Source organism: Neoarius graeffei, chromosome 16 (genome assembly GCF_027579695.1).
Source record: "Neoarius graeffei isolate fNeoGra1 chromosome 16, fNeoGra1.pri, whole genome shotgun sequence".
Lineage (NCBI taxonomy): Eukaryota > Metazoa > Chordata > Actinopteri > Siluriformes > Ariidae > Neoarius > Neoarius graeffei.
Genome location: NC_083584.1, coordinates 7,985,984 through 8,012,483, shown reverse-complemented (window position 1 = coordinate 8,012,483; position 26,500 = coordinate 7,985,984). Strand labels below are relative to the sequence as shown.

Below are 26,500 nucleotides of genomic sequence, written 5' to 3'. Positions count from 1 at the left end.
GATAAACATATTTTAATTCTGTAAAAAGTATGTTGTTCTGCGTTCAATTCTGAATTCAATGAGACCAGTTTCAAGCAATTTGGATTGAATTTGAATTTTCACCTGATATGCTGAATAACATCTGTAACAGCGATGATGGAGTTCCGCTGATTTGTGCTGCTTAGTGCTTGGGTTTAGGATTTAGATTAAGTTTAACATTTTAGGATTCGGGATAAGATTGATCAATAGACTGCCACCGATTCATGCTCCAGTAGCGTTTTTTTTTTCCAAAAAGGAAGTTCAAACCATGAGAACACTGATGAAAATGGTAAAAACTTGGCGCTTTCAGCTGAAAGATTAAAAAAAAAAAAAAAGATGGAAATTTCGACTCAAAATGATTAAACAGGCCGACAGAATAAAATGTCAGATTTCACACTTTAGGAATAGTGCGAATGGTGATGTAACAACATAACAGAACATAATTAAATACACGTTTGGTTGTTGGTGTTTTTCCTTCTTGCAGATATGATCAATCTCTGCGAGCAGGACTGAAAACATCACCATGTGCACGACTGATTTGTAAAAGAATTATACTAAAAATATAATTATGATTTATTTTAAACCAGGGCTTTGAACCGGTTCAAGGAACGAAAACGAAAACCGGGAACTTTTTCTATTTCACATGGAACAGAAACGAAACCAGAAACTTTATTATTTTTTATGTTCCGGAACAGAAACGCTTATTAAAAATAATGGTAACCGGTTAATACCGGTTTTTATTTCGTTCCTCAAAGTTTCCGTAGCCTACAAATAAAAAAGTCATTCTTCTCCTGCGCAAGTTTCTATGACCCGCTGGGTTCACTTCCTGTGTGACGTTCGCTGACTGAATGGAGAGAGCGGGAGGGTGGACTACTATCACGTCGCCACATCTTAAATAAGAGGTAAATATTGCAGTCTATCGTTATTCAAAAACGTCAATTTCAAACACGATATCAATATATTTGTCCACGTTAATGAGAGGCTCGCGAACATTAAATGACGTTAACCTCTGTTAGCCTATCAATGCATAGGGCCTGACTAGCCTTTGGTAACACACTAAACGAATTCTCTTTCATTTTTGGCACTTTTTCTGTTTGTGTAGATGGGAAGACATACTGAGAATCCAAATCGCCAACATTTGAAATAATAATTGTTTTGAATTATTTCTTGTCTTATTTAATGAAGGTTGTAATAGAATTAGCCTACATTTGGCTTAAGCTGGATGAGACAGAGACATTATTTTATAGCCATTTGTTAAACAGCTGACAGGGAACGTAATTAACCGTTCCGAGAACAAAATTTTTTTGTTCTAACCGGTTCGGGAACGTCTATTTAATGGTGGAACCCAAAACCGGAAACGTTAAAATTCTGTTTCTGTTCGGAACGAACCAATAGGAAAAAAATTCTGGTTCAAAGCCCTGTTTTAAACGCAAATTACCCAACATTATCATACACAATCACTGGAAATCCCTCTGTCCTGCTGAGTTTTCGTGTTCGCTACACTGTAAAACCCGATAAGGTCACTGAGCTCAAAAATTTTATTGAAACCGATTACGTAAAAATTTTTGAGGTAAGTAACTTAAATTTTTTAAGGTAAGATTTTTTAAAAATTACACTATAGTTACACTTAATTGTAATTTTTAAGAAATCTTACCTTAAAAAATTTAAGTTACTTACCTCAAAAATTTTTACGTAATCGGTTTCAATAAAATTTTTGAGCTCAGTGACCTTATCGGGTTTTACAGTGTACAGCTGGTGATTGTTACACGCTCCTCTGAAGCTGAAGTGCTGGAAATACTCTTTTTTTTTAAGGCTAGAAGCTCTGGGTGATTAAATCGCTCATGCAATAGTTTTCCATTTAAAAAACTGTGAGCAGGGCAAAATTTTATATCGCACAAGCCTAACCTGGATACACCACCATGAAATAAAATACACCACTGGCAATTTCTATACAACGGCTTGCTGAGTTTGGAGCTTGAGGTGAAACACGTCGAGGATGTTCTCTATCGCTCCTCACCAGTCGTCATGATTTCGTGAGAGGAAATTTTCATCCACGCCAATGAAGTGCCGTGTTCATTTCAGTGTCACTATAAAAGATCTGAACGAGCTCCTGAAGTCTGCATTTTGATAATCCATCTTAACCCAGTGGCTAATCCAGCCAAATAGAAGAACCTGTGATTGCTGTGTAATCCGTTCTGGTCCTTTCATTCCACCTCCACAGGAAATCCAAATGTACAGTTAATGAGCTGTAGCCTGAGTGTTCACAGTTCAGATCCACAGAATCCGCTGAAAGCTCACTCCAGCCCAAGCACAGTTTCAGGTGCGACACTCAGGCTGAGCGGCTCATCTGGGAGAGAAAACCTCATTGAACTTGTTGAGGATGAGCTCCACGATCTGGTTCTGGAAGACCATATGGACGGCCATGTTTCCTGATTCCTCCTCGGGCCGGAGCAAAGTAGGACCGAAGACGATGGCCATGCTCTGGAAAGACATCCGGTTTGAGTCGCAGTGATCAACCACCCTGCAGGAACAGGAGCAAGAACTTCAGCCCAAAATATCCAGAACACAATAAGAACATATGAGAGTATACCTCAGTTCAGACCTGATCTGTAACATCAGGTGGTTCCTCATGGTGATACAGCGGCTTGTTTATTGTGATGTGAGTGAATGTAGATATGTTTTATATTTGTAGCTGCAGCTCCTTCAGGATCACTCTACTGATTCATTTTATTTTATTTCTCCTGATAATGTTCTCACAGTCTAGCAATACAGAGAAATTTATACGACTTGTACAATGTAAAGCGACTCCAAAGCTTCATTCTTGAAGTGGATACACACTAAAGGTCTTTACACACACAGCTTAATGCAAAGAAATAATGGAAAAAAATCTTTCACTAATTTAACGGAACATTAATATTCATGTTAAACATGATGTGATTATGCGAGCATTCAATGGAAACAATCACATGACCATGGAGTCGACAAGTAATGATGGACTGGTGCTTATTCTTTTACAAACATGAGGGGGAGATAATTTCATGTCCATCCTCTCCTGAGAAGAAGGTGGAGTTGACTAGCAGCAGACAATGAACATTTTCGATTGTAAATTGCTGATGTATCAATCTGGACTGGACTACAATGATCATATGAGCACACACAGGAAGAGAGAGAGAGAGAGAGAGAGAGAGAGATGAGAAGGAAAGAAAGAAGCTGTAATTTGGTGAGGAGGAGGATGAGAACGATGATAAAGAAAACAGTGACATGGCCGATCCTGATGAAAATAAATTCACAGAGGAGCCGCTGGTAATGATGGAACAAATCCAGCGCTCTGTGTAAAGCTGATCCTGTCTGAATAATGCTCATGTAGACTACAGTAGTAAATCATCTAGTAAAGCATCATGTGGTTTAGGAAAAACATCTAGTAAAGCTTTGTGTTGGCCTAGCAAAATGTCATGTGGTCAAGCAAAACGTCTAGTAAAGTGTCATGAGGTCTAGAAAAGCATCATGTGGTCTAGTAAACATCTAGTAAAGCATCATGTGGTCTACTAAACATCTAGTAAAGTATCATGTGGTCTAGTAAACATCCAGTAAAGCATCATGTGGTCTAGTAAACATCTAGTAAAGTATCATGTGGTCTAGTAAACATCCAGTAAAGCATCATGTGGTCTAGTAAAGTATCATGTGGTCCGGTAAACATCTAGTAAAGTATCATGTGGTCTAGTAAACATCCAGTAAAGCATCATGTGGTCTACTAAACATCTAGTAAAGTATCATGTGGTCTAGTAAACATCCAGTAAAGCATCATGTGGTCTAGTAAAGTATCATGTGGTCCGGTAAACATCTAGTAAAGTATCATGTGGTCTACTAAACATCTAGTAAAGCATCATGTGGTCTAGTAAACATCTAGTAAAGCATCATGTGGTCTAGTAAAGTATCATGTGGTCTACTAAACATCTAGTAAAGCATCATGTGGTCTAGTAAACATCCAGTAAAGCATCATGTGGTCTAGTAAAGTATCATGTGGTCCGGTAAACATCTAGTAAAGTATCATGTGGTCTAGTAAACATCCAGTAAAGCATCATGTGGTCTAGTAAAGTATCATGTGGTCCGGTAAACATCTAGTAAAGTATCATGTGGTCTAGTAAACATCTAGTAAAGTATCATGTGGTCTAGTAAACATCTAGTAAATCATCATGTGGTCTAGTAAACATCTAGTAAAGCATCATGTGGTCTAGTAAACATCTAGTAAAGCATCATGCGGTCTTGTCAAAAGGTAAAACAGTCATTCTTGATTAAGAAAATTAAAGTTAATGCTTCATGAAACTGTAAGATCTCATACTTCCTTACCAGATTATTCTTTCAAATATTTAACCAAAACAACAGTGTGCTCTCTTTAAACAGGACACTTTAAAAAAAACTCCTTTGTCCCTCACGCCATCAGACTGTACAACTCCTCTCTGGGGGGGAGGACGGGGAACAGGAGGACAGAGGACGGGAAGGAGCAGTAGCCTAGCCTGACAAAAAGCAATACTGGACAATGTGCAATATAATGTGTGATATCTCTCCTGCTGGACTCCCCCCCCCCATCTTATTCTTTTTATATTTGTATATGGAAATACTTAATTTAATTCATCTAGAAGTTTTCTCTATTTTCTCTTCTCTGTTTATTCTGTAATGATGCTGCTGGAATTTTACTTTCCCTGAGGGAACCCTCCCAAAGGGATCAATAAAGATCTAATCTAATCTAACCTTGTTCTGAGCCAAGAACTCCTACCCGGACCACATTTTTGCTCAATTCTTCTTGTTGTAAAACTCTGAACACACCCAGACCAGCTCATCAGCCTCTTCAGTTTCGGTGTGTAAATCTGGATCAGAGAGCTCACACACCAGCACGAGCACCTCGGCTCAAAGCGCTCGTCTTCACCAGGAGGAACATTCAGCTGTGATGTGACATGATGAACGGGATGAACTTACTTGCACAGGTGTCTGAACAGCACTTCCATGGTGTTGTGGTTGGGTAAAGGCAAAGCTCGCACCAAGTCTCGCATATACGACACCCTCTGACTCGGATCGCTGACTTCTGCAAACACGGAAACAGAGAAATAAAAATGAACTATGTATGCAAATGTATAAAAATATATCACACACACATGCACTTTTGGATGTGTAATTAAAAGCTGTGATTGTTTTAGAGGGTTTAGAGTTCAGAAAATAATAAAACAACTCAGTAAAGACACAAATGCAAATGCTAATCATGTCTTTCATACTTCCTTGTGAACATACAAGAGTCAGTGAAGTTTCAGTTTAAAGTCTTCACCCTATTAGTATATCTCTTTGCTAAATATTAGCATGTAGCATGTTTGTTTATCTGTTTATCGTTACATTTTGATTGTGTCGGACATCTGCCGTACGAGTCCCTGTGGCTGAGCCGTTACTCTAGAAACTACATATTAAAACGAGCACTTTAATATCAAGCTGTGATTAATCAACAATTGAAAACCAATCACAATCCAGACTATTATCCTTTAATTATGTAATTATGCTAATCTACGAGTCATTACTCGCGTATTTTTTATTAAAATGGGCGGAGTTCACTCACGGATGGCAGCGATGAACTTGTCGAAGAAGCTGTAGGGGAACAGCGGCTCGGGAAGCTCCCTGAAGAAGAGCTTGAGCGCTCCGGTGATGACGTGAATCTCCTCCCACTGACCATCATCGAGATCCAGATCCTCCTCTGAAACACACGCAGGTCCAGAGTGAGCAGGATGAAGATGGGATTGAACATCTCAAAGCTTTAAACCAGGGAATATTCAAATGGACAAATGGATCTGAGAGTTCATGTACCGTGATCAGCTTTGTACCGGAGCTTCTGGATGACCGCTAGGTTCCCGCTCACTCTGTAGATCCCGTCGATGTTTAATCCTGATCAGGACACGGAACGTTACAGGAGGCACGACTCAAACACAACGAGGGTTTTAATCCCACTGATTCATTTCAGCAATTATTATGATTATTATTAAAACTCTTCAAACACTGCATACAAGCCTCTCTTTTTCCTTTCTCATGAATTTAATACGACAAAAAAAAAGTCTTTTGTCCTGAATATGTCAGAAAACGTAAAAATTACAGCTTCACCTGGGACTGACACTGGAGACTCCTTCCAGAAATGTAACGTAAACACATTTCTCCTGACAGAAAACTTCACCATATCAACATTTACACACATTTGTAATCTGTATACATCACGCCCGCTAATCCGCATTTCTGCGAATGAGTTGTTACTATGGAAACGATAACATATCAGAACAAGCTCATTAATGTGAATATAAACCTGCGATGTGGACCAATCAGAATCCAGAATTCAGCACCACTGTGCTATAAGCAAAAACTAATAGCTGTTACTTTCTCTTACGTACACTAGGGTGTAAAAGTTAGTGCACCCTTTTTTATAACGTATGTAATGTTTTGCAACAGGATACCGTAAAATCTTTACACATGTTTGATGTAGGACTTTAATCAAAAAAAGTATGTCAGGAGGCACGACTCAAACACAACGAGGGTTTTAATCCCACTGACTCATTTCAGCAATTATTATTATTATTATTATTATTATTATTATTAAAGCTCTTCAAACACCGCATACAAGCCTCTCTTTTTCCTTTCTCATGAATTTAATACGACAAAAAAATGTCTTTTGTCCTGAATATGTCAGAAAACGTAAAATTTACAGCTTCATCTGGGACTACCATTATCGACAGTCCATAATTATCGACACCTTTTCAGATTTACCAATAAAAAAACAATTTTACAAAGGTGAGTTTCAGTTAGGGCAGTACGGTGGTGTCGTGGTTAGTGCTGTTGCCTCACAGCAAGAAGGTCCGGGTTCGAGCCCCGTGGCCGGCGAGGGCCTTTCTGTGTGGAGTTTGCATGTTCTCCCCGTGTCCGCGTGGGTTTCCTCCGGGTGCTCCGGTTTCCCCCACAGTCCAAAGACATGCAGGTTAGGTTAACTGGTGACTCTAAATTGAGCGTAGGTGTGAATGTGAGTGTGAATGGTTGTCTGTGTCTATGTGTCAGCCCTGTGATGACCTGGCGACTTGTCCAGGGTGTACCCCGCCTTTCACCCGTAGTCAGCTGGGATAGGCTCCAGCTTGCCTGCGACCCTGTAGAACAGGATAAAGCGGCTACAGATAATGAGATGAGATGAGTTTCAGTTATTATTGGTTAATTAATCAACCAAAAGGCCCGCCCCTGCCCTTTGATCTTGTCGTCTGATGACACAGCTTGTTACCTGAGATGGATTTTTTTCAGCACGATCAGCAATTTTCCAGAAAACCCGGATGTTATCATCGCAGATAAGCATGGTGGAAAGATTATGGACATGTTTTTACTGATCAAATTCACCTATTTCATGATCTCCTCGTCGAAACCTACTTTGTTTCTTCGTCTTTCATTTGACAGCCGCCATTTTGTAGACATTTTACATTTTGGTTCGAGGAATGACATGCAACCTTTGACCTGGATGTTCATGTGGTTACAATGTCGATTCCCTGTTGACGTTTATTGGTAAACGACAAAACTAGAAATTAATACAAACAACAACGAATGATTAACAAAATGTGATCTACGAAAATACTTAGAAAGCGGGCAGAAAGTGGAATAAAGATTTTCTGACGCAGGTTAAACATTATCAGTTCATCTGTTTACAAACATTAGAATTACTTCCTCATTTACATAAACACCGACATCCATATACTTATATAAAATATATTTTGTACTAAATATAAGTCTGTGTAAAAAAAAAAAAAAAAAATAAAAACTATTTTTGTTAACTTAATACCACATACCGATTTTTTAAATTTATTTTTATAAATAATCATCTGGGTGTTGATAATTGTATAACGGTGTCGACAAAGGTGTCGATAATTGTGGAACGGTGTCACGTGATCTGATACGCTAAGTAATTGGGAATCAACTCTTTTTTTTTCCAGTGGAAGTTTGAGTAATTATTCATGCACAATTTACGTACTGAAAGTCTTTTCTACTTTTGCAACGGCCAAAAGATCATTAAAGTGTCAATAATTGTAGACGCTGCTCTATATTTTTTCTATATTTCAATAAATAATGTGTCCAGTACGTCCACCGTGTCCATTTATAACTGTCTTCCTACTTCTGTCACATCCTCAGAGCTAGTTTTGGATCTGTTCTGTTGTAATATTTGGATCAGAGACACCTTGAATTATTCTCTCTACATTCACTGGATGAGCAATCACGCGCTCTGATTGGCTACTCTACTACTCGGATATCAGCTCATATACCGTGGGTAGAGAAAAACAAAATGGCGGAGTGTGTTACTGAACCAACCGAGGACGAAATAAAAACTCTACTCAAAAACAAAACCACAAAAAATACAAAAAAAGCAACAAAATATGGAATGAAAGTATTTGATGGTAAGAATGTATCTTTTTTTATTTTTCATGAATTATTATAATTATCTTCGCATTTTTCACTCATTGCTCCTGTCATTTCGCTGGTTTGTTTATATTCTAAGTGGAAATGATTTTGTAGGACGTTTTGTATAAAGTTTTTATTTATAGAATTTGCAAAAAATTAAAATAAAAATGCTCCGTTTCTCAAAATCCAGTGAATGTGGATAGAATAAAACAGTTATTCCACTCAATCTCGGTGCTACACGCCTCGTCGCCTGTCAGCTCATGTACGACTCGATTTCATGGAATAACTTAAATATTTTTGATGCATCGACATTTCATTTTTAACTACTCGGAGATCCTTTTGTTTGGAGATAAATTGTAAAATGTTTTGTTTTACCCCATTCAAAATATACAAGGGTGTGCAAACTTTTGCACCAGATGGCGTCAAGGTCTCAAATCTGTCCATTTTGTCCTGATTGAATCACAGTCGCTGAGTCTGACACGACGAAACAGTGGAAATGTTCAATAAATTATTCTGAGCAAAGTTTGTGTTGGGAGAATAGCATGAAAAGCCGCAGCGTGATGGAGCCAGCCTCCTCACCTCTCCTTTCCACGGACTTTATACACTTCTCCACAAATCTGGGGACGGTGGTGTTCTCCCGGTGACACAAGGTGTCCAAGTGACAGCCAAAGACGTTGTCTAAAAGGAAGTGGAAGAGAACAAGAGGATGACTGGAGCACCTCGGAAGATCTGCTGCTGGAATCATAAAGACAGTCCTGAAGCTCATCTCAGAACCCTCACCGACTCAACGTTTCATCCCCATGTGGTCTGAGGGAGCTCTTCCTCGACTCGGTCTTGTTTATTTCGGATTAAAGTCTACGCCTGGGTGTCTGACGGCGTGTCGTGAATCAGACACTCACCTTTGATGTAGCCTTTCTCCTTGACGGACTGCAGCGTCGGTCTCCTCTGGAGGAACTTGCGCAGTTTGGTGCGAACGCGTCTCTGCTCCGAATCCGCAGCGCCTGAGGAGCTCTGTCTCGTCGCTGGGGCTGAAGGCAGCAGAAAATAAAACAGACTTACATCAGACTTTAATATAATTACTGTACTGTATAACTAACTGACATCGGAAACCTTCTGAAGTTTTCTGAGGTAAAGATTTTTAATTGGTGCATTTATACTTATGTTTATGCTCAATTACCTTCAACCACTAATGTCTCTATTCGAGTGTGTGTGAGGGACAAATGACATTTTTGTGTGTGCGTGTGTGTGTGCGTGTGTGTGCGTGTGTGCATGTGTGTGTGTGCGTGTGTGTGTGTTGTGATGATGGCCTTCGTTTAGTCGAGTTGATACAGGTTTGTTCTGCAGTGGAGGATTATTAAACACAATACACTTATAGGTTCTATAACTGAACAGATCCACAGCAATGAGACACAAGACTGGACACGAATATAAACCAAACCACACACTGTCTCTCTCTCTCTCTCTCTCTCTCTGTCTCTCTCTCTCTCTCTCTCTCTCTCTCTGTCTCTGTTTCTTTGTCTCTGTTTCTCTGTCTCTCTGCACTGCAAAACATGATGTCTTATCAAGTGAAAATATCTTGAAAATAGTTGAAACGACCTCACATTTCCTATTAGAAGAACACAAGACACCAATTCTGAGATTATTAAACCGGGTTCGAGATTACAACCAACTTATTCTAAGACGTCTTATCAAGTAAAAATATCTGTCAGTGCAGCGAGATCATTTCACTAGAATTAAGTAATTTTCACCTTAAATTCAGTTTTCAGTTTTTTTGCAGTGTGCCTGTCTGTCTCTCTGCCTGTCTCTGTCTCTCTGCCTGTCTGTTGGTCTCTCTGCCTGTCTCTGTCTGTCTGTTGGTCTCTCTGCCTGTCTCTGTTTGTCTGTCTCTCTGCCTGTCTCTGTCTGTCTGTCTCTGTTTGTCTGTCTCTCTGCCTCTCTCTGTTTGCCTGTCTCTCTGTCTGTCTCTGTTTGCCTGTCTCTCTGTCTGTTCTTCTGCCTGTCTCTCTGCCTGTCTCTGTTTGTCTGTCTCTCTGCCTGTCTCTGTTTGTCTGTCTCTCTGCCTGTCTCTGTTTGCCTGTCTCTCTGCCTGTCTCTGTTTGCCTGTCTCTCTGTCTGTTCTTCTGCCTGTCTCTCTGCCTGTCTCTGTTTGTCTGTCTCTCTGCCTGTCTCTGTTTGCCTGTCTCTCTGCCTGTCTCTGTTTGCCTGTCTCTCTGTCTGTTCTTCTGCCTGTCTCTCTGCCTGTCTCTGTTTGTCTGTCTCTCTGCCTGTCTCTGTTTGTCTGTCTCTCTGCCTGTCTCTGTTTGCCTGTCTCTCTGCCTGTCTCTGTTTGCCTGTCTCTCTGTCTGTTCTTCTGCCTGTCTCTGTTTGTCTGTCTCTCTGCCTGTCTCTGTTTGCCTGTCTCTCTGCCTGTCTCTGTTTGCCTGTCTCTCTGTCTGTTCTTCTGCCTGTCTCTCTGCCTGTCTCTGTTTGTCTGTCTCTCTGCCTGTCTCTGTTTGTCTGTCTCTCTGCCTGTCTCTGTTTGTCTGTCTCTCTGCCTGTCTCTGTTTGTCTGTCTCTCTGTCTGTCTCTGTTTGTCTGTCTCTCTGCCTGTCCCTCTGCCTGTTTTTCTGGCTCTCTGCCTGTCTTTGTTTGTCTGTCTCTCTTGCCTGTCTCTGTTTGTCTGTCTCTCTGCCTGTCTCTGTCCGTCTGCCTGTCTGTCTGCCACTCTCCTTCTTTCCTGCATTTGTCCTGCATTCTGTCTGTCTGTTTTCTTTTCATCCTTCTTACATTTGTTTTCCCCTCTTTCTTTCTTTCTTTCTTTCTTTCTTTCTTTCTTTCTTTCTTTCTTTCTCTTTTTGTCTACTGATCTTTTTGTTTCTCTCTGAATATCTTCTTCCCGTGTTTCTTCCTCCCTTTCTCACCTTCCTGCATTTCCATCTTTCCCTCTGTCTTTTTGCCTGTTGTTTGTTCTTTTTGTTTCTTTCATAACTCTCTGTCACTTTGTCATTGTGTGTGTGTGTGTGTGTGTGTGTGTGTGTGTGTCACTCACTGGTGTTCTTCCTCTCTTTCTCTCCAGGCTGGGGCAATTTCTCCATGACCTCATCATCCTCATCCTCCGTGTCATGTTCATGATCCTGTAATCACACACACACACACACACACACACACACACACACACACACACACACACACACACACACAATTAATACACACGTTAAAAGATGCACTGATTCACTGCACATTCAGAAAAACCTTCCGAAAAACCAAGTGCAAAAGTTTTCACCCCTTAACACTAAACTTCTGAAAGAGAACTGTAACAGCACGAGAGCATCACACACAAATAATGTTAATTCACGTCAGATGTTAATAATATGACAAAAATGACACAGCTTTGCACCTCTCTTTCTGACTGTCATGAATATTCTCCCTTAACTCGCATGTCCACTGTTTCAGTCTCTTCCAATCGCTTTCACATCTTCTGAGCAGCTCTTGGATCTTCTCAATCGTATCCAATTCTTCTTGTCAGTCGAACAAAAGGTGAAATTTATTTTCAAAGTATTTTCTGTTGGTTTGCGAGGTTTTTTTTTGCATACACCAATATTTCAATTTTATCAATTTGAAATTCAACTCGTTTTAAAACGGAGAGTAAAATATCAGTAAAGTTGAAGTTTGTCCTTTTCATAACCAAGAGGGCACAAACTTTTGCCTTCAACTGTACATGTACATATTAATCTAAATATTATATTCTGAATATAAACTCCAAACTATTTTAAACACCTGTAATCTCTCTAAAAGTTCCTGTTTCTGAGAAAGATACTTGTGAACACGACTTGCACTGTCAGTATTTATCACATTGTTGTTGTTGTTGTTGTAATCCGACATCAGACTTGAAACACAGGCAAAAGATCTCCAGGATGGTTTGAAATTTACAACTTCACAAATTCAACCTAAAGTTACAAACGTTCTTCAGTTATACCTGCTCCTTAAATAGAATCTAACCATTTTGAAATGTTGAAAGTTTAAGTGTAATAGTGGGGGAAGCCATGGCCGAATGGCTACAGAAGTAACTTTGGGACCAAAAGATTCCCTGGACCATCAGGAATGTCTGAAGTGCTCTTGAGCAAGGCACCTAACCCCCACTGCTCCCCAGGCTGCTCTGGGTGTGGTGTACATCGCTCTGGATAACAGCGTCTGCTAAATAACTGTAATGTAGTAGTGTTATAAAAGTGTAAATACTAGGTTTGGTCACACGAGGGCGCCATGTCACTCACCAAATGTTTAATGGTCTCCTGGATGATCTTGTGCCAGTCGTGGATGATGCTGTCAGTGTCGTATTGTATCAGATACTCTGAGCTTTGACGAGTCTTTAGCTGCAGAAGGACATGTTGGGTTACAGCGAGCTGCTGATGGTAACTTCAACCAACAGCACGTAAATTAAGAAGTTCAGCAACTAAACTCGACACACAGGTCACACTGAAATGATGCACTCAACTTCAGAGACTTTTTGGTAAACAAAAACAGGTGAACCATAAAGCTGTTGAGTGAAAGAAGGTTTTTCGTGACTGTACCTCCAGGACGTTCTTCTTGCTGGACTTGTCCTTGGAGGCCCAGCCGACTGAAGCTCCTCTCAGCTCCACGGTGAACTCTGGGACGATCTGATTCGTCTTAGTCTACAGAGAACAAGAAAAACCTAACATGACTCAACAAACTGAGCGAACTTTCTTCAAAGCGTTAGGATCGATGATGTGCTCTTACCACATGCCCACTCGGATTGGATTTGGGATCCTTGTAGAAGGTGAGAATTCCTCCATGAAGTACGGTCCATGACTGAGCCCAGTTCTTCCTGAGATCACACACAAACCCATGTTGATGTCATGCACATCGTAGAAAATCCTGATCATGATCACGCCCTATAAAAGCATGTCCTGAAGTGTTTGGTTCGTCTTTTACCCCAGCAATTTGGCACCAATTACAAAAATTTCCATTTATTTAAAAAAGGACACGTCATACTTTTTTAAAAAATCTGTTTTATGCTGCTGAAATAACTTAGTTCCTGTTCTCACTTACAGTAGAGCAGCGATAAACGCCTGTTCCCTCACCAGACTCTCTTTATTCTCTATTTCCAAGTTAATAAAACAAAAAAGTCTTGTCGTGTTCCAGGAAAACCACAAAACAATCCCCTCCACTGTCCTGAAGATGTTGTAAAACTTCAAGTTACAGCTTGACCTCAGCCCCGACACTGGAGACTCCTTCCAGAAATGTTAAACAACTTCGCCATATCAACAATTTTATCTAGAGCGTCCACTGTACATGTCCCTGTGAATGAGCGGTTACCATAGAAACCAGGGCGTTAATATGAACCTGTGTTGTTCAGCTGCATGACTGTTACAGAAAATGATTCCACACCTTCTGACCAATCAGAGTCCAGAATTCGACAGCGCTGTGGGACAAATATAAATTAAAAATGACACATGAAGAACTGACAACCTGTTTTGGCTTGACAAACCCTTTTGAAGTGAAGGCGGACCTACATCTAGGATTGGTACGAAGTCCTCTCTGATTTATCATAATTATGGATGACATCAGCCACAGCATCCCGACTGAAAAAGCGGCTAAAATCATATCCGCAGATGATATTGCCCTGAGAACCAACAGCGAAGAAGAACTCCAGGAAATGGTCTCCATCTGGTATGACAAACTGACAGGATGAAGATGAGCAAAACCAAAATGGAAGTAATGAAGGTATCAAACAACCCTCAACCCTCAAGCCCAGTGCACCATCAGGGTAGAAGAGCTGCACCAAGTTGCTGAGACCACTGCCTTTACAACCCCGATTCCAAAAAAGTTGGGACAAAGTACAAATTGTAAATAAAAACGGAATGCAATGATGTGGAAGTTTCAAAATTCCATATTTTATTCAGAATAGAACATAGATGACATATCAAATGTTTAAACTGAGAAAATGTATCATTTAAAGAGAAAAATTAGGTGATTTTAAATTTCATGACAACAACACATCTCAAAAAAGTTGGGACAAGGCCATGTTTCCCACTGTGAGACATCCCCTTTTCTCTTTACAACAGTCTGTAAACGTCTGGGGACTGAGGAGACAAGTTGCTCAAGTTTAGGGATAGGAATGTTAACCCATTCTTGTCTAATGTAGGATTCTAGTTGCTCAACTGTCTTAGGTCTTTTTTGTCGTATCTTCCGTTTTATGATGCGCCAAATGTTTTCTATGGGTGAAAGATCTGGACTGCAGGCTGGCCAGTTCAGTACCCGGACCCTTCTTCTACACAGCCATGATGCTGTAATTGATGCAGTATGTGGTTTGGCATTGTCATGTTGGAAAATGCAAGGTCTTCCCTGAAAGAGACGTCGTCTGGATGGGAGCATATGTTGCTCTAGAACCTGGATAGACCTTTCAGCATTGATGGTGTCTTTCCAGATGTGTAAGCTGCCCATGCCACACGCACTAATGCAACCCCATACCATCAGAGATGCAGGCTTCTGAACTGAGCGCTGATAACAACTTGGGTCGTCCTTCTCCTCTTTAGTCCGAATGACACGGCGTCCCTGATTTCCATAAAGAACTTCAGATTTTGATTCGTCTGACCACAGAACAGTTTTCCACTTTGCCACAGTCCATTTTAAATGAGCCTTGGCCCAGAGAAGACGTCTGCGCTTCTGGATCATGTTTAGATACGGCTTCTTCTTTGAACTATAGAGTTTTAGCTGGCAACGGCGGATGGCACGGTGAATTGTGTTCACAGATAATGTTCTCTGGAAATATTCCTGAGCCCATTTTGTGATTTCCAATACAGAAGCATGCCTGTATGTGATGCAGTGCCGTCTAAGGGCCCGAAGATCACAGGCACCCAGTATGGTTTTCCGGCCTTGACCCTTACGCACAGAGATTCTTCCAGATTCTCTGAATCTTTTGATGATATTATGCACTGTAGATGATGATATGTTCAAACTCTTTGCAATTTTACACTGTCGAACTCCTTTCTGATATTGCTCCACTATTTGTCGGTGCAGAATTAGGGGGATTGGTGATCCTCTTCCCATCTTTACTTCTGAGAGCCGCTGCCACTCCAAGATGCTCTTTTTATACCCAGTCATGTTAATGACCTATTGCCAGTTGACCTAATGAGTTGCAATTTGGTCCTCCAGCTGTTCCTTTTTTGTACCTTTAACTTTTCCAGCCTCTTATTGCCCCTGTCCCAACTTTTTTGAGATGTGTTGCTGTCATGAAATTTCAAATGAGCCAATATTTGGCATGAAATTTCAAAATGTCTCACTTCCGACATTTGATATGTTGTCTATGTTCTATTGTGAATACAATATCAGTTTTTGAGATTTGTAAATTATTGCATTCCGTTTTTATTTACAATTTGTACTTTGTCCCAACTTTTTTGGAATCGGGGTTGTAAGTATCTCGGTGGTTGGATCCAGAACAATGGAAAGTTGGAACGTGAAATCCAAGCATGGATTCAAAATACAGGAAATGCATGGAGGAGCATTGGGGGAGGGGTTTAAGATAAAAGGATGCCCAAGAGAGTGTACAAAACAGTAGTGAGACCAACCCTACTCTATGGAGCCAGTGAAGAAGAACCAACTTGACAGACTAGAGGTGGTGGAGATGAGGTGCCTCAGAGCTACAGAGGAGGTTACGAGGAAAGATAAACTAAGAAATGAGACCATTAGAACAAAAAAGAACAAAAGATAGACAGTTGAGAGAGACTAAGGTGGTATGGACATATAAAGGAGAGAGATCCATCAGAAATAATTAGATGGGTAGCGGAAAGAACGGAGATAGGGAACAGACCCAGAGGACACCCAAAGAAAAGATGGAGGGATCTCATCAAAGAGGACGCTCAGGAGATTGACCTGGCCCGGGTGAGTGAGATACAAAAATGGAGAGTGGCTATACGGAAACCCGACCCCCCCTTGAGATATGGGATGATGAAGAAGAAGACATGAAGAACTGACAACTGGACTTCAAATCATCGGTTAGAGTTTAAAGAAGTAGTTCATCCAAAAATAACTGATCAGCTACATTCATCTTGTAGTGCAACGCAAAACTAAATCAGGAAACACTGAGCACTAAAGCTGATGAATTCTGGGGTAAACTGGTGTAGAAAAGATCTCAAACATGCCAAACTTTTCAGGAAGTCAAGAAACAAGTCTTAGTAAAGAAAAATTGCTCACATGTACACAGTGGGGTCCGAGAGTCTGAGACGGCACTGAAACTCTGGGAATTTGTTTTTGAATGTAGCTCAAAATAACCAGAAACTCATCTCATTATCTGTAGCCGCTTTATCCTGTTCTACAGGGTCACAGGAAAGCTGGAGCCTATCCCAGCTGACTACGGGCGAAAGGCGGGGGTACACCCTGGACAAGTCGCCAGGTCATCACAGGGCTGACACATAGACACAGACAACCATTCACACTCACGTTCACACCTACGCTCAATTTAGAGTCACCAGTTAACCTAACCTGCATGTCTTTGGACTGTGGGGGAAACCGGAGCACCCGGAGGAAACCCACGCGGACACGGGGAGAACATGCAAACTCCACACAGAAAGGCCCTCGCCGGCCACGGGGCTCAAACCCGGACCTTCTTGCTGTGAGGCGACAGCGCTAACCACTACACGACTGTGCCACCCCTAACCAGAAACTTTAAAAAAAAAAAGTATACAAAGAGAGGAAATGCTTAAAGTGCTCGTCTTACGAAAATGACATCGCTGGAAATTATACCTTATAAAACTAGACATGTTCAGTAGTTTACTTTGTATTTTAACATGAGCCCGGGAACATGCTCTATTTAGCCGGTAAAGTTTGGCTCTTTGAGTTCGCCATTACACGAACGCGTTCCTGGGAAGTTACTGTTAATTCAAAGGAAGTGACATCGTACATGCAATGCTTGAAAGTTCACGGCATTTCAGGCTTCGTCTGCTTTGTAAAATGCAGCACTTTTTTAACGAATTTTTTATTCCAAAACAAAATTAAAACAAAAGCGTGTCTCCTAAGAGGTATGTCGTTTAAGGCAGTTGAAGTGTAGCTGATAAAAAAAAGCAGAATTTCGATCCTTTACAGCCCAAAGTCAGCAGGACACTTACAGAATGCCTGGGTTCGAGAGGTAACTTCAAGCCGACAGGACGGTTTGGTGTCTGCTCCATACATTTTGAAAAAGATAAATTTGTGAGGCAAATTCACAAAGGATTTGAGCGACGCCTGGTAGGCGGAGCCGTTCCTACGATCTGGAAACAGAAGTCAGAAACGCCGTCCCAAAGAGCTCGCCGCCGCACAGGTAGTGTCCAGCTCGTGTTCAGCCTGTTGCCTGAATTGATTAGTTGTCCTTAATCAGACCAATAACGTTCTCAGGTAGTTTCTATGTGGCCAAATATAACTCCGATAGACGACGGATCTGATCAGACTGATCTAAAGCAAACCAGAACGTGCTGACTCTGAGTCACTTCTTCTTCGTCCTTGTTGTTGTAAAGTTGCGTAGCTTTACAAAAGAAGGCAGTGGCGTGTATGATGTCGCACATGCAGCGCCGCTGATCGATAAAAATCCCTGCGATCTAAAGGCGGATAAGCTTTTAGTGATTTTTGGAACAGAATTCAGACGCAAAAAAAAAAAAAAACTTTTTTGAACCAATTTTTTATTTATTGGTGAATATTATAACCTATTTGAGCAGATCACACACAGAAAACCTGGGATTTTATGATGTCATTTTCATAAGACTAGCACTTTAATAGCTTACTTCAATGTTAGGCATGCAATAATATATAGGGTGATGATAAATTGCAACACAAATTTCTGACAATTTGAATCAGTGAAAAAAAAGAATTATGATTATTATCACTTTGCGTAATGTTAGTTTTTCTGAGCTGTAATTGCGTTGTTTAGACAGCAGAGGGTGCAATAACATACAAAATACATGTGACTTCACCGCAGGCGGAAGTAACACAGCTCTAATGCTATGAAAACACACACAAATACAGATCTAAAACGTGAAAGAGATGCTGTGTGATTGTATCCAAACAGATTTAACAAAAAAAATCAGCTCTCTTTTTACAGACTACTGAAAGATAAAGAAAAGAGAAGCAAATGGATGGCGAACAAATGTTCAGAAATTTTATTAATAAAAGGAATATTTTAGTTAACATGTGATTATAATTTACTCCAACCTTTACAAATGTGGATAAATAATTATTGTTTGTTACGAAAATGAAGCAAAAACTTGTTTTTTTATTTAACAAAAGGAATATTTAAGTTGATAAAGAATAGGAAAATAAATGTTGCATTTTTTATAATAAAATTTTCTTAATTAATTCATTTATTTTCAAAAATATCGTGGGAAAATAAATCGAATCGTGAACCCAATATCATGAATCAAATCAAATCATGAACTGAGTGAATCGTTACATACCTATTCAATACACAAGAGTCCACATTATTTCTACATCAATGATTAATGTTTAATTAATTAATTCTCGAGTGTCATTAAAGCATTAAAGCAGAGACAGGACACAACACACACTCAAATACTCAAAAAATTCTAAGATTCTAATTTTCACTCAAGTCGCTGCTCGTGATATAATTTGTAATGAAAAAAACCATTGTATTTAATTAGAAATCTTTACAAAATAAAACCATTTCCCTCATAATCTCAGACCCCAGTATATAGAGGCTTTGCACCATCATGTGACCCCCATAGCAACAGTAACTAGGGCGCCATGACGGTACTTGTAGTGCTTCATTCAGCCGAGTTAGTTGTTATTGATCGGTATGGGAAGGTTTGTGCTGTGTTTCTGTATGTGCAAATCATTCTGAACGAAACAAAGACATCAGATTTTTAATTTACCAAAAGTAACTCATCATCGGGGGGAAAAAACCCCGAGAGATTTCTAAACATAGAAGGAAAAATGGCTTGCGAACAGAGAGGTCAAAAACCCAAAGGCATTGGTGTGCTTGCTTCATTTACGCGAAGGTAAGAATTTTAAAAAAATTGGAACGTAATCAGGGCTTTGAACCGGTTCAAGGAATGAAAACGAAAACCGGGAACTTTTTCTATTTCACATGGAACAGAAACGAAACCAGAAACTTTATTATTTTTTATGTTCCGGAACAGAAACGCTTATTAAAAATAATGGTAACCGGTTAATACCGGTTTTTATTTCGTTCCTCAAAGTTTCTGTAGCCTACAAATAATCATTCTTCTCCTGCGCAAGTTTCTATGACCCGCTGGGGTTCACTTCCTGTGTGACGTTCGCTGATTGAATGGAGAGAGCGGGAAGGTGGACTACTAGTGAATACTAGGTGAATTACTGAGTGTCTGAGCAAAGAAGAGCCTGAACGTTGCAACCTCCCTATTGGCTGTTTGTAAAAATGTATCAGTTGCTGCCCTTCCCACGGGAATCATCGCGGGCTCGAGAGACGAGACCTGACGAGTTAGTTCGTTGGTAGCAGAACAAAATGTCTGGACACAAATCGGGTTTTCAGAAAAGGAAAGAAAATAAACGGAGGGTCGAAAATACAAAAAAGGAGGCAGAAAATGCAAAACGAGTTTTAAGGTAGGACAAATGGTTACTTTTCTGAGGCAGCCCGCCGTGGCTGCCTGCAGGCTTATTTATTATAGCCCATTTAGTTAAAATAGTTGATATAAAATGTCTATAGTTATAGTTATGTGATGGTTGTCCTGATTTAGACTGGTGTTTTTTTGGGGGGGGGTTGCGCGATGTTGCACCCGGGTCCAGATTAGGGCAGAACCGGCCCTGGCTACATTTCAGGTGTAGTTTGTTTTATGTATGTATGTACTTGCATAGATGTGTACTTGGTCTTCCAATATGGCGCCTAACAAAATCTCGCGGCGCGGTGACGTCATGCGGTAGCCCTCTATAGGGCCTGACTCGCCTTTGGTAACACACTAAACGAATTCTCTTTCATTTTTGGCACTTTTTCTGTTTGTGTAGATGGGAAGACATACTGAGAATCCAAATCACCAACATTTGAAATAATAATTGTTTTGAATTATTTCTTGTCTTATTTAATGAAGGTTGTAATAGAATTAGCCTACATTTGGCTTAAGCTGGATGAGACAGAGACATAATTTTATAGCCATTTGTTAAACAGCTGACAGGGAACGTAATTAACCGTTCCGGGAACGAAATTTTTTTGTTCTAACCGGTTCGGGAACGTCTATTTAATGGTGGAACCCAAAACCGGAAACGTTAAAATTCCGTTTCTGTTCGGAACGAACCAATAGGAAAAAAATTCCGGTTCAAAGCCCTGAACGTAATATGCTTTTTTGTAGGCGTGACAAGGAGCAGATTGATGTGTTTTCGCTTGCATTATTGAAATTCTTGCTTTAACTGTGAACAGTAACGCTCCGACATGCGCGCAGGTTTGACCTCAGACAGCGGGATGTTAATACACTAACGTTGTTTTTAAGCTATCCGAGATTTCAAAGGCGTTTCATTTAGTCGCTGTGAGAGGTTAACCTCGGGAGAAATAATAACAGAAGCTTAAGCATTGTGACTCATCAGTGGAAATTTGTGACGTTGTAGGGATCCATATTACTCATTTATTAGAGGGATTTTTACGCTCTTCAGAGCCTAAAGAATCCCAATATTTACACTACCGTTCAAAAGTTTGGGGTCACCCAGACAATTTTGTGTTTTCCATGAAAAGTCACACTTTTATTTCCCACCATAAGTTGTAAAATGAATAGAAAATATAGTCGAGACATTTTTCTGGCCATTTTGAGCATTTAATCGACCCCACAAATGTGATGCTCCAGAAACTCAATCTGCTCAAAGGAAGGTCAGTTTTATAGCTTCTCTAAAGAGCTCAACTGTTTTCAGCTGTGCTAACATGATTGTACAAGGGTTTTCTAATCATCCATTAGCCTTCTGAGGCAATGAGCAAACACATTGTACCATTAGAACACTGGAGTGAGAGTTGCTGGAAATGGGCCTCTATACACCTATGGAGATATTGCACCAAAAACCAGACATTTGCAGCTAGAATAGTCATTTACCACATTAGCAATGTATAGAGTGGATTTCTGATTAGTTTAAAGTGATCTTCATTGAAAAGAACAGTGCTTTTCTTTCAAAAATAAGGACATTTCAAAGGGACCCCAAACTTTTGAACGGTAGTGTCTTTCATGAAAGAAGGCACGTGTTCTATTTCTCTTCTCGACATTTTGTTTTAACCTGCCTCCTGTCATGGCAGCATAGTTACTGTTGCTATGGGGGTCACGTGACGGCGTAAAGCCTCTATATTAGACCTAAATTTACTATGAAAGCAGTTCCACGACACAAAACACATCCCAGATCGCTCACTGTACCTCAGTTTCTTCCCGTTATCTGCTATTTTGGTCTTGTTGAGAATGCCAGCCTTCTCCAGCAGTGACGCCTGGAACAGGAAATAGGAGAGAGAACATTCTGGAAAATGCATCATGTGATGACAGAACGTAAACAAGACTTCAGCCCTCCACCCTTTTTAAAGCTAAGTGGACATGTACATCGTTATATCATGATGAAACGTTTTAGATAATTGGTTAATACATTCGAGAAAAACAGACACCAAATACACACACACACACACACACACACTGTAGAGAAGGAAAAAGCAAGTTTGAAGACCATCTCCATTAAACCCTGAACGGTTAGTGAGGTTCTCCAGTGAGGATTAGTTCACGTATCTAAGGCTGCTTCCACACTTGGCGTTTTTTTTTTTCTCAAATGCCAACACATTTGGTGGATGCTGTTCAAAATCACTGCGTCGTGAAAAACAAACTCTTGAGTTTCCAAATTTGAAAAAAGGTCAACTTTTTTTTTTTACAAAAGCACAAAGTAAAATCAATTAAATTCAGAAACAAACAAACAAACATGGAGGATAAAGCGGATTTAAAATCATATTATTACATTATTGTAAAATTTCCAAGATTCCGACTTAAAATGACAGCGTGTGTGTTTTGGAGACGTTCACCGCTACGTGTAAGTGTAGCCGCGTTACACTCAGTAAACTCACACACAACTCAAATGCCTCGGAAACTACAGCCAAGACGAACAAGAGAGTTACATCATCTTTATTTCATCTGCATTACTGAGAATAATTCTTCGTGTCCATGTGACATCAAGCTTATTTTCCAAACCAGAAGTCCGCCATGTTGGATGATAACAACAACCAGGAACCAGCCCTTCACGTGTGAACTACTGCAATGCTTCGTGATTTTCTTTTGATTTCTTTGCCTTTGAAGAAAGACAATACCGATTTTGCATGCGGGATATAATTGCGGTAATAACACTACTCGTAACAAAAAGAAACAGTTCTTCAGAAAGAATTCCCAAAATAATTAAAAACGGTGAAAAAACAGATGAAGAGCTGTCCAGAGAACGCCATGTGTACACTGTGGTTCATACATCAAACATCCATCGTAAGGACGTAACTGAAAAAGGAAAAAGCTAATTACACCCACGTGTGTGTGGTGACGACTTTAGCTTTAGCACGAACACGCTTTTATCTGCGTCTCACCTTGCAGAAGCACCGACAAACCTACAGTACGCGATAAAACAAATCCCGATTGGGCACCGACACTCAAATCAGGACACGATCATTAGGATCAAGATGAAAACTCATCCCGCAGAATCAAGACGCAACAAGATCAGTGAAAGATCTGCCAAGAAAGCCAGATTAGAAGCAGCGTGAGAAACCTTAGCGAGTTTGGATACACAAGGAGAACAATGTGGATCAACTTCGCCAGGTGAGAGATTCGATATGAGTGACGCCGTTCCAGTAACATCAGTTTATTTATGCACTTTTTTTTTGTAGAATGATATAGTTTACGCTGATATCCGGGGATTCAGTTGTTGCTAACGAGGCTAAATCCTCTGCATCACTGGACGGCTTTAACATATACGGCTCAAAGCCACAAATTTCAACTTTTCCTCTGAATCTCGACTCGGCAGAGAACCCCAGAGAATCAGAGTATTTCACGAAAGTCGGACATGCATCAGTTATTGTTCGCACAAGACGGCATTCTGGATTTGGATCTGGATTCTGGAATCATCCGACATGGCAGCGAATGCAAACGTCACACTGTTTTGTCACGTTGTTGCACACAAAGAATAACGTGAATTGAGAACGCAAGCTAGGCTAAGCTAGTCAGCTAGCTGGTAATAGCTACGAATGCTAAGAGCGTTGGTATGGTTATGGTGTCATGCGAGGTGATATTTTTCATATCAGCACAAATTCAGGTCCAGACAGCACTTTCTGGAAATAAATAAATGCAGTGTGTGAAAGCAGCCTAAAGGACACCGCTCTTGTCTAACTACGGCAGAACTGATCCAGGAACAGTACATTTTCATTTTGAGGAACGTTAAGAATCCCGCCATGGGCTCCGACGGTCCGAGTGTTTATCTGTGAGGTGAGTGTATCAGTCAGATGTGTTAGTACTGTTAGTACTCCGGTTCCCATGAACCCTGAAAACACCATGAACATCCACCCTGTAGTCCATCACTGTTTTTACCACAACTTCACTGACTTCCTCTGAGAACCAACATCACGTTTAAGAGGCCACTTGCAGCACAAAAAGTGTGTCGTCTGTTCCACCTTTCAACTACGTAGAGTCATGTAGCAGTGTTTATAATGGAATAAATACAGGACCATAATATCATCATCATCATCATCATCGCCCTTCTACCCCGTGGTGGAGCACAGGCCATCAACAATTAGCTTCCACTGAACATGATTTGGGTCATCTTCTCCAGTCTTTTCAGGTTGTGGCCCTCTGCATCCATCCCTCTTCTCCATGTATGCCTTGGTCTTCCATGGCGACGTTTTCCCGATGAGTTCCATTTCACCGCCTGTTTGGTGATGTTTTCTTTTGGCTTTTGTAGAATGTGGCCGATCCATAACCACTTCCTTCTGCTGATGATGCATTTAGCTGGCTCTTGGCCCGTTCTCTCCCATAGTTCTTCATTCCTGATGGTTTCCGGTGACCAAATTTTCAGAATCCTTGTTGTTGATAAATGCTTGGACTTTCTTTAAGACGGTCCTTGAAGTCTGCCATGTTTCAGATCCATGAAGTAAGACAGTTTTGACATTAGTATTGAAAATTTGCAGTTTGGTCGATGTTATGTCCCTAGACTTCCATATCTTCTGCGAGATGTTAAATCTTGACCTGCTTGATCCATCCTGGTGCCCTGTGTCTGGTCGGAGTTTTATCGCATCGCTCCTGTGAAGGACGGCCCCATGAGGACAGTTGAGGGTTATATGTAGTGAAAATTCATTATGTCTGATTATTATATCTATTCTTTAAGTTTGTTTCTTAAGACACGTATTTTTTAAGATGTTACCTCGTTTGTTGACAGTTTCGGCGAACATTTCCGCCTTCTTCAAAACAGTTTTGAACAGTTTGAAGAAGGCGGAAGTGTTCGCCGAAACTGTCAACAAACGAGGTAACATCTTAAAAAATACGTGTCTTAAGAAACGAACTTAAAGAATAGTTGAGGGTTATACCTGGAGGACGCTCTGGACTCTTACAGTAATGCTTTTATGGCTGAGGACTACAGTTGACTTGCTAACTTTCGGACTGCAGTTGTCATGAACAGTTTTGCACTCAAGTTTCCATCAGTGAAGAGTTTATAACATCAACGAAACTGACTTCATGTTAAAACTGTTAATGTTATAGTCATGCTGTCTGTTGTTGCCCAAATGAGGATGGGTTCCCTTTTGAGTCTGGTTCCCCTCGAGGTTTCTTCCTCATGTCGTCTGAGGGAGTTTTTCCTTGCCACCGTCGCCACAGGCTTGCTCATTGGGGATAGATTAGGGATAAAATTAGCTCATGTTTTAAGTCATTCAAATTCTGTAAAGCTGCTTTGCGACAATGTTTATTGTTAAAAGCGCTGTACAAATAAACTTGACTTGACTTGACTTAAATGCTCCTCTGGCTTTTTCTATTCTGGCTTTAATGTCTTCATCTGTTCCTCCGTTAGTGCTAACAATGCTTTAAGCTCAACCAAGTGGAGGAATCAGCAGCGAAGCTCCGCCTTTCTGTTAGCAAGCGTAAAACAAAGTCCATGAGAATGAACAGCACCAATAATGATCCCATAACGTCGGAGAAGGAGGCCAGTGAAGATGTTCCACCAGTTACATACCTGGGAAGCATTGTTAGCACTAACGGAGGAACCATGATAACATGATGAGCTCTTTAATGAGTAAAACACTGCATGGTAAATGAACAAGCGAAAAGGTGATGTGATGATTGTTTTCCCATAACAGCATGATTTGGAGTGTTTTATTCCTCTTACACCACAGCAATTTTCCAGTGATTAATTCTATTACACTGATTAAACAGCACCACATCAGACGTTTTATCTGTTTCTATTTACGTTTAATGTCCGTGAAACAAGTCACATCCTGTTCTTGTGTATATTATAGCAGCGACAAACATTCGTTCCATCATCGGTCTCTCTTTATTCTCACTCGAAGTTAATTTTTAAAAAAATGCACATTGTCGTGTTACTGAGAAACAGTCAAGAAGTGTACATTTTTCTATCCTGAAGATGTCAGAAAGCTTAAAGTTGCCTCTTTACCTCTGACGGTTCCACAGCGCCATCGCTGGAAACAAAACGTTTTTTAATGTGTTGATGTGGCGCGTCGGCTGTACGCGTCCGTATGAATGAGCTGTTACTATAGAAATGATAAAGAGTGATGTACAGCTGCTGTTCTAGAAAATTAAGACAGGTCTTCCTTATCACATGACAGCCACCAATCAGGGAGGGCGAAGGTCATCACATGCTTCCTCCGAAGTACGTGACACCAGCCGACTGCATCTTTTCAAACTGCTGCACGTGCAACGCTAGGGTTGGCATAACACACTGAGGAAAGTGCTATCCGACCACTTCTGTATACATGAGCTCACCGACGCCAGTGTCGCTGTAATTGACAGGGGAGTGAGAGTATGCCACACCTCCTTCCCTGAGAGTATGGCCAATTTTGCTGTCTCCAGCTCCTGATGATGGATCGCTGTGG

General features: G+C 40.6%; 1 protein-coding gene across 1 annotated transcript in view; it reads right to left on the bottom strand.

Moving 5' to 3' along the window:
- Window positions 1–1,731: 1,731 nt before the first annotated feature.
- The window catches only part of arhgap27l (Rho GTPase activating protein 27, like), a 110,644-nt gene continuing 85,875 nt past the window's right edge, over window positions 1,732–26,500 (bottom strand). Inside the window, exons 9-19 of the mRNA XM_060942452.1 lie at window positions 21,810–21,877; window positions 13,204–13,291; window positions 13,017–13,118; window positions 12,720–12,818; window positions 11,498–11,582; window positions 9,369–9,497; window positions 9,049–9,147; window positions 5,863–5,940; window positions 5,618–5,752; window positions 4,993–5,098; window positions 1,732–2,539 (exon numbers count right to left, since the gene is read on the bottom strand). Of these exons, the coding sequence (XP_060798435.1) occupies window positions 2,362–2,539; window positions 4,993–5,098; window positions 5,618–5,752; window positions 5,863–5,940; window positions 9,049–9,147; window positions 9,369–9,497; window positions 11,498–11,582; window positions 12,720–12,818; window positions 13,017–13,118; window positions 13,204–13,291; window positions 21,810–21,877 (1,167 nt within the window). The 3' untranslated portion in view covers window positions 1,732–2,361. The remainder of the gene's footprint in view (window positions 2,540–4,992; window positions 5,099–5,617; window positions 5,753–5,862; window positions 5,941–9,048; window positions 9,148–9,368; window positions 9,498–11,497; window positions 11,583–12,719; window positions 12,819–13,016; window positions 13,119–13,203; window positions 13,292–21,809; window positions 21,878–26,500) is intronic.